Raw genomic sequence first — 8,150 nt, forward strand, 5'->3', positions numbered from 1 at the left:
CACACACACACACACACACACACACACACACACACACACACACACACACACACACACACACACACACACACACACACACACACACACACACACACAACCCCGAACAACCTTGTATGTAATGTAAATGTTTAGGGGGGGGTACAGTGGGTGGTCATTGAAAATGTGTTCTGATATATGTTCTTCACAGAAAATGAGCCAAGGCCATTGAGTGTGGGTTTGAAAAAATAATTTATCATATCATTTTTCTTTAGCTAAATAATATAAAACGGGTCCCACAGACCCGAATACCATACAAGGGTTAAACGTCCATGAAGAAACTAAAACATGACACAATAACAGGAATGCATTCTATTTTATTTAACGTCACAGTTTCTGTCTTTCTCCGCCCTCTGATTGGACGACGTGTGTTTACGTAGCAACCGTCCGGAAGATGTCGCTCACGCCAGTCCTAAAAAACTTCCGCCTTAACTTGTAAAGAAAACATAGCAGCTAAAAGGCAATCGACGGCGTCACCAACCCATTTAAGAAGTCAGACCAAAGGTAGATACAAGTTCAAATCTGACACACACATACCGACTTACACATGCCCTTTAGTAGTTTGTTGACTCGTGTTTAGCTCAGCAGCAAATACAAATGTCCAATTTAGTGAGGCTAGCAACGTAAGCTACGCTGTTGACGGCTAGCTGTTCGCTACCATCGGTCTGGTCGGCCATAGGCCTCAAATGGGTGTCTTTACGGCTAGATCAAGATAAATCGCTTGCTTTACCAAGACAATTGTCCTTCTGAGAATTGGTTTTGAACGGCTGTTGCCGTAAATAAAACGTCAAAGATCAGTTAAAGTTAGATCAGCTACTTTGTTAGCTATGTCTAGTTAGCCGCCTAGCTGTTACCTGGGGCTGAATGTATCCAGCTTGCTAGTCCCTTTAGCCTGCCAGTTAGCCAACCATCGGGTCAAAGAACACTAGTCATATTATTGTTTATCTTACTGGAAACATTAGAAATTGCAAAATTACTTAATAAGCCAGCCAAATACATAAATGCTAACATTAAACTGGTTAACGTTAGCTAATTATTGTCGTATATGTCTTACTGTAGTATATGTCTTACTGTGATGTCTTACTGTAGTATATGTCTAACTGTAGTATGTCTTATTTCTAACTGTAGTATATGTCTTACTATCTTACTGTAGTATAATGTCTTACTGTAGTGTATTTCTTACTGTAGTATATGTCTTGTGTCTTACTGTAATATATGTCTATATTTCTGTTGCTGTAGTATATTGGCCTTTTATAAACATTCAAATTCATCCAGAATATTTTATATTGTATATTATGTGTGATATATGTCTCTTTTACTGTAAATATGTATATATGCTGTTTATGTCAGGTTTTATTATCTATCTATATATCTAATAACAAAAAAACTAAGCTGCACTGCCAACTCTTTGTCAGCACTGTTTTCTTGCTCTTTAAATTAAGAAAAACATTTTAAATCATTCATATCGAAGTGGAATTTATTTGTAAGGGCTCATAATTGTTTTCATAATTTTTAAAATGACTGCACATTTATTATTGCTGTTGTTGCACATTGCCTTTGCTGTCACCGGCAGGTAACGCATAGCTGTGCCACTCCCCTCCTTTATGTTAAAACATACCACCAAGTTATCTCTTCCTGATGTTTGTGGACTACTTATCGTAGTAGAGCCTATATCATTTAAGATATACAGTACTGGTTGCTATATATTAATATCACTGCATATGTTGTCTGATAAGTATGAAGAAAATGCAGTAGAGCAATGCCAAAGATACGTTTTAGATGAATGTCATGGTTTGTCCACCAGAGAGTGTCGACAAGTTTACATTTTAACTGTAAAATGTCCTGCAGCATCCATTCAATACCATTTCCTTTTCATAAAGCTTTCCCAAATTTCACATCTTCATACCTCAATGCGAGGAATCATTGGAACCATGATTTAATTAGGCAACATGAGGCTGTGACTGAATGAATGTAAGATAGATCTGAAACACTGCATTTTAAATTGACACTCCAGCAGAACCTGTTTACATCATGGCTAGTATCTGAGCCATTTAATCAAAGGAGGCTCAGCGATACAGTTGGTCGGATCATTGCATTCCAAACTGTTACCTACATTCTCAATGTTTTGCCATATAGACAAACAACATCTATGAAGGCCTTGAAATAGTCAACCCATGCTTAATCAGCTTTCAATTTCCTTCCTCCAGACGCTTGTTTCTCTGGAGCTTGTGTGGTTTTCAGAGTGTGTGTGAGTGTGAGTGGGTGAGTGTATGTGTGAGTGTGTGTGTGAGCTGCAGATTCCTCCTCACCTTTTCACCAAGAGCCGCTCCTCCCTGGAGGATGACAATGGAGGAGATGAAGAATGAAGCGGAGACAAACTCCATGGTATCCATGACACTGTATGCAGTGATGTACCCCGTTTTCAACGAGGTAAAACTCTAAAAAAATATATATATACAGTCATCATAGTTTAGGCAAAATGTAAATGTACGAAAAACAACTGCCATTAAACAACAAATGCTAAAACACACTGTATAATGTTGAAGTGGTATAACTAAACTTCCAATTTGCAAAACTATTTCCAAGAAATGGGTCTTCTCAGATGCTCGGAGACGCAGCTAAAGCCAAATGGGTACAGAGTTGCTTTGATAATGACTGTTTTCTATTTTGTTTTTCTTTAGCTCGAGAGGATCAACCTATCAGCAGCCCAGACGCTCAGAGCGGCCTTCATAAAGGTACAACTATGCCTGAATCAGATGACCTAAATGATAAAAACACAATATTATCACTCCCATGACCTTTCAATACTCCATGTCACATCAGCGTAGGATTACATCTAGGCTGCATCCCATTTTCACATTTATCTAATGTTCTTACAAATATTAGATTAATTTCCTTCCCTAAGGACATGTGTACACACTTTAACTTCCCAGTTTGACGATGACATAACAACATAGCCAACCAAGATGTTTCCTGGTGCAAATTTTTGTTTATGTAAATTGATTGAAAAATACCTACGCATGAAGTAGACAACTCCAGCCAACAACAGCTGCTTTTTCCTGTGTAATGTGTAAATTGCCAGTGTTTTCAGATTAGTAAAATCACAGTTTTTTACATCGATGTATTGATTTCCATCACTAGAGCCACTGACTCTATTTGTTGTGATAACATGTGATCATGATTGCTGAGACATTGCTATAAATGGACCCAATGGACTAGGGATATCCAGTGGCATTTTAAATGAATGATCTATCTGATTAAAATATTTTGATTTGGTTTTCTTCATAGCACCTTTTATAATAAATAATATAGTCAATTATTATTAATGTATGGTTCATTCATATATTCATAATGCTTGTGCATCTCCAACATTAAATGATTAATATTCAGTGTTTACTCATGTGCCATCAATATAAAATCAAAGGTTATTTAAACTAAGAAAGTAGTCATCAAAGAGATGTTCTTCATGTCTTGTTCATCTCTTCTTTTTTTTTTTAATACACTGCTGTGATTGCACCGGAATATTAAAAGCTCAGTGGCCATGGATCACCTCTGTAGCAGTGTACCGCTGCGAGCAAAGATAAAATATTAATGAAGGAGAAGTAGCTTTGCCGTTATCCAGACCAAAGGGAGATGTGATCACCTTACAGCTGTTTTACTATGACATTTGTGGGTCTTTTGTTCACTTGTCTCAGTGATTGGTCTCTCTTCTGCTCCCACTGCTTCCTGGCTGCTGTAACTCAAGGCTGAATTATTCAGGAGAAGGGCTTTTGTGCGTCAGTCTAAACTGCTCACCGCGGACATCTGACATTCAATAAAGTTCTGCCACTGTTCTCCGCAGATCAAAGCCTCTTCTTGCTTTTGTTAAATACAAACTGCGCTGTGAGTTATTTTATTCACTTCTCATCCTCACCCTGCTTGCCTACATTTCCTTTTGTCAGGCGGAGAGGGAGAACCCTGGCCTGACTCAGGACATCATAATGAAGATTTTGGAGAAAAAGAATGTCCAGATCAACTTCACAGAATCCCTACTGCGAATGGCAGCGGATGATGTGGAAGGTGAGCATATGAGAGAAGAGTGTACTATGATAGAAACTGTCTTTAGTGAATCTGAAAACCAGGTTTGTAGGTGATGCCCATCCTATCAAGCTGTTCTCTTCTGTACTGACTTAAGGGGCCCAGTTTTATAAATCATTGAGTGTCTTGGAATGTGCTGCTGAACACCCTTTTTATTTTCTGCAGAGTTCATGATTGACCGGCCCGAGCAGGAGTTTCTGGACCTAAATGATAAGGCCAGAGCTTTGAAACACATCCTCAGCAAAATACCCGATGAGATCAACGACAGAGTACGCTTCCTACAGACTATCAAGTGAGAAGACACACACACACACACACACACACACACACACACACACACACACACACACACACACACACACACACACACACACACACACACACACACACACACACACACACACACACACACACACACAAAATCACTACGGATTATCAAAGACCCCCATCACCCCAGCCACAAACTGTTCTTTCTGTTGCCGTCTGGCAGACGTTACCGCAGCATCCTGGCAAGGACAAGAAGATTCGGAGACAGTTTCTTTCCCGCGGGCAGTGAGACTGTTAAAAAATTGAACTGTTAAAACAACTTCAAACATTCATCTGCTACTCAGTAGTATGTATCTAATACCTAATATATATATCATTCCAATAACTTGTATATAGACTCTATTGCACTATTCCACATCATAACTTTAGTTTATTTTATAACTATTATTCTTTTTGTATTGCTCTTGCTCTTATTGTTATTATGTTATTATGTTGCATTGTTGGAGAAGCCTGTGACATAAGATTTTCAACTACATAATTACTCTGTAGCTATGTCAGATTGACAATAAAGAACCTTGAACACACACACACACACACACATACACATACACATACACATACACATACACACACACACAAAAAATATACAGCAATCTTCACAAGCCCTACCAGGGATTTACACATTGCGAATAAATGCAGATTTAGTAGTCAGGACTTCAGTGGCTTTAACCTCTTCATTAGAATTGTACCACATTTTGTTAACATCCAAAGCATCTGTTTATGACGTCAAACTAAAGATATTCATCAGATTGATTGAGTTTGTCTTTTTAATTTAATCAACTCATCAGTGTCTGCCTCCCTTTTGTATTCTGCAACCACATTAAAAAATGAGCCTCCAACAAATATAGATTGATACAGAATACTTTGGTAGATGAAAACATTTTGAGACTTTAAAAAGTTGTGACTTTTAAAAGTTATTCAATATATCTTTTTTTTAACAAATGTCGTCTTTTGGAATTTACAACGCTCTGGAGTAATTGTTAATATTTGGATCACACAAGAAAAAAAATGAGGTTTAGTTAATTTAATCGAACCCTATGCAGCTACCATCTAATTCTAGAAATAGTATAATATTATTAAAATAAGTGTATCCCAATCTTTAACTGAATACAGAAATACTGGTCTTTTAAAAAGAGTGAATACTCATGCAAGATGTTTATTTAAAATTCTACTGTGCAAAATATGAATACAGCTGTGAAGTATTGGGTGCAGCCCTACTTTGCATGACCTTGCATTAGAAAAACAGCGAGGATGGTGAGGACTGTACAAAGAACACAATGCTGCCTTTTTTTTTTACTGTCACTGTCTGTTTCGTCACCGGCTATTACTCCTGTGAAACCTGGTTATGAAATCCTCTGAAATCCTCACTTGTGTTGCTGTTGGTTTCCTACAGAGACATAGCCAGCGCCATTAAAGAGCTCCTGGACACAGTCAACAACGTCATTAAGAAATATCAGTACCAGAATCGCAGAGTGAGTACCAGAGAAAAACAACAGACCTGTGTACGATTCTCATGTTCCTTTTTCCCTTTTTATTAATCATGTTCCTTTGTTTCTTTTCTTATTTGTTTAGGCTCTTGAGCACCAGAAAAAGGAGTTTGTGAAATACTCCAAAAGCTTCAGCGACACCCTCAAAACATACTTCAAAGACGGAAAGTACGTTTAAACCATCATTTAAACCATCACCTCATATTTGAAAGTTGGGTTATCAGTGATTCTTTTCAGACATGAATGCTTTCAATGGCTTATTTAAGATGATGTTTGTTACATTAGTGAGTTGATTTGATCACTTTTTGCATTCTTAATAATGACCTGGCAACCCCCCAGTGAAAGCAAGACTCTAGGAAGCCAATGCCAAGAAGTAATCCAGGTTTATTCAAAGCGTGACAGCCAGGCCAAGTGTTTTACTCTCTGCGCTAAAATAAGCTAACCAGCAGGAGGAGGTAGCTTCATGTTTAGCAAACAAACATCAAGAGTAGTAATCATCTCATCTCTTTTCTACATAAAAAAGCAATAAGCGTAATTCCCAAAAGGTTAAACTATTCAGTTGGAGTAGGATTTCTTATGTAGAGAAGGAGGACATAATTACTTTTATACACACTGTATGTTGTAACTTTCTGATAGAGCTTCAAATATGAATCAATTTACCTTTTTACTTTGTCAACTTTTATATTATCCGTCTTGTTTAGGTAATGTTTTAGGGAGAAAAAGGGAAAAATCCACTTTCTTTTCTTCTCTGGGACACTATATTTAAAAGCTTATTCTTACAACATTTGAGGATGTTATCTTGAGCGTCGGGAAACACTTCACCACCTTTTTTGACTTTATTCCGACAATGTACAAACCATTAACCAAGAGAATAATGAACAGATTACTCTACTACAATGGAAATAATCGACATTTAAAAGGTAATAAAAGGAAATAAAACTAAATAAGCTGACAGCGCTTGTTATCGTCGTGTTGATGTCATTTGGTCTTAGTGACATTGTTTGTTTTGGCAAGCTTGAGTTGATTTATGAATGCTTCTGTTACCTTAGCAAATAATAAGCTGGTTGAAGCAGAGGTAATCGGACATACTAACATTATTTGTTTGAAATCATTCAACCTCTCATTCCTAATAACATTTAATTATTTTCCATTATGCCAGGAACCACGGATGTTTAGTGAGAGAAAAAAGGAGTGGAGGAATGTTTGCAGTGACTCTTTGTGACGTATTTAGTTAACTAAACAGGCTGCCTAACGTTGAATGTCCTGACCGAACCAATGTCCTTACTTGGATATAGTTTGCCAATCGTTTAGAGAGCACCTGCGAGTTTCTTCTCATTTTACCCTTCTTTGTTTCCAGGGCGATAAATGTCTTCATCAGTGCAAACCGGCTCATCCACCAAACCAACCTCATACTGCAGACCTTCAAAACCGTGGCCTAGCCCCTCCCACAGCACAGAGGTCCCCCTGTCCTGGGGGGGAGCGACTTTGCGAGGATGGAGGAAGCTTGAAGAGCGCCTGACCCATATATGTAAATTAGAAAGAGTTGATTTTAGGGTTGGGGGTCGATTCCATTGGGAGTCGAAATTCTAGATTCCAGTTCAAGAGACTGAAAAGTGCCATTTGTTTTTTTTCAATGAGGATTTTCCAGTCTTGAAATGGAACTGAATGGGCCCAAAGTCTTGGTTGATTGATTTTATTTGGACAGTTTTAATTTATAACCCTGGTCTTGTTGGGAGTAGGTGAGGCGAGGTGTTTATTAAAGACTAATTGCCATTTTTTTTTTTTCTAATATATTCATGTTGATCATTTTACTTTTAGCTTTTCAAATCATGGCTACACATCTCGGACGACGTTCAGTAAGGGGTGTGTCTCAGTCGTCTATACTGGATTTCTCCTCTCGGCTCATATTTGTGTCATTTTGCCATTGTCTGTACGCGCAGGATCTAGCTGCGGAGAGAGGAGAGGCAGCAGTTTTTTTTGGACATTTGAGAGGCAGACTTAGATTTAGTTTCTCTTTTATTATCAGAAGACAGAAAGCCAAATGACTTCCAGCACAGTGTGCGCCTTACCAAGTCCTGTAACATTCCCTCCTCTCAGTGTAATGAAGTGGAGCCAGTCCCTGCTGTTGGGGGATGTAGAGAGAGACATGACAGTTCTGTATTTAACTGATATCTGGTTGCAAATGTTCAATAAATAGTTTCCAAATGATGATGCTTTTTTAAA

At 38.0% G+C, this 8,150-nt stretch overlaps 1 protein-coding gene across 1 annotated transcript; it reads left to right on the top strand.

Annotated features, from left to right (window-relative positions):
* Positions 1 to 350: 350 nt before the first annotated feature.
* On the top strand, positions 351 to 8,150 carry LOC117477588 (programmed cell death protein 10). Its single transcript, XM_034124293.1, has 8 exons — positions 351 to 540; positions 2,244 to 2,466; positions 2,718 to 2,771; positions 3,978 to 4,095; positions 4,279 to 4,405; positions 5,834 to 5,912; positions 6,013 to 6,095; positions 7,285 to 8,150. The coding sequence occupies exons 2-8, from the start codon at positions 2,377 to 2,379 to the stop codon at positions 7,364 to 7,366; spliced, it is 633 nt and encodes a 210-aa protein (XP_033980184.1). The 5' UTR covers positions 351 to 540; positions 2,244 to 2,376; the 3' UTR covers positions 7,367 to 8,150.

This window comes from Trematomus bernacchii, unplaced genomic scaffold (assembly GCF_902827165.1).
Source record: "Trematomus bernacchii unplaced genomic scaffold, fTreBer1.1, whole genome shotgun sequence".
Taxonomy (NCBI): domain Eukaryota; kingdom Metazoa; phylum Chordata; class Actinopteri; order Perciformes; family Nototheniidae; genus Trematomus; species Trematomus bernacchii.

Bases quoted from the DNA above. Each gene is read 5' to 3' on its own strand.
- LOC117477588 (XM_034124293.1), top strand. From the start codon at position 2,377: ATGACAATGGAGGAGATGAAGAATGAAGCGGAGACAAACTCCATGGTA. The intron at 5,913-6,012 runs GTGAGTACCAGA...TTATTTGTTTAG, and splicing joins ATCAGTACCAGAATCGCAGA to GCTCTTGAGCACCAGAAAAA. The intron at 6,096-7,284 runs GTACGTTTAAAC...CTTTGTTTCCAG, and splicing joins ACATACTTCAAAGACGGAAA to GGCGATAAATGTCTTCATCA.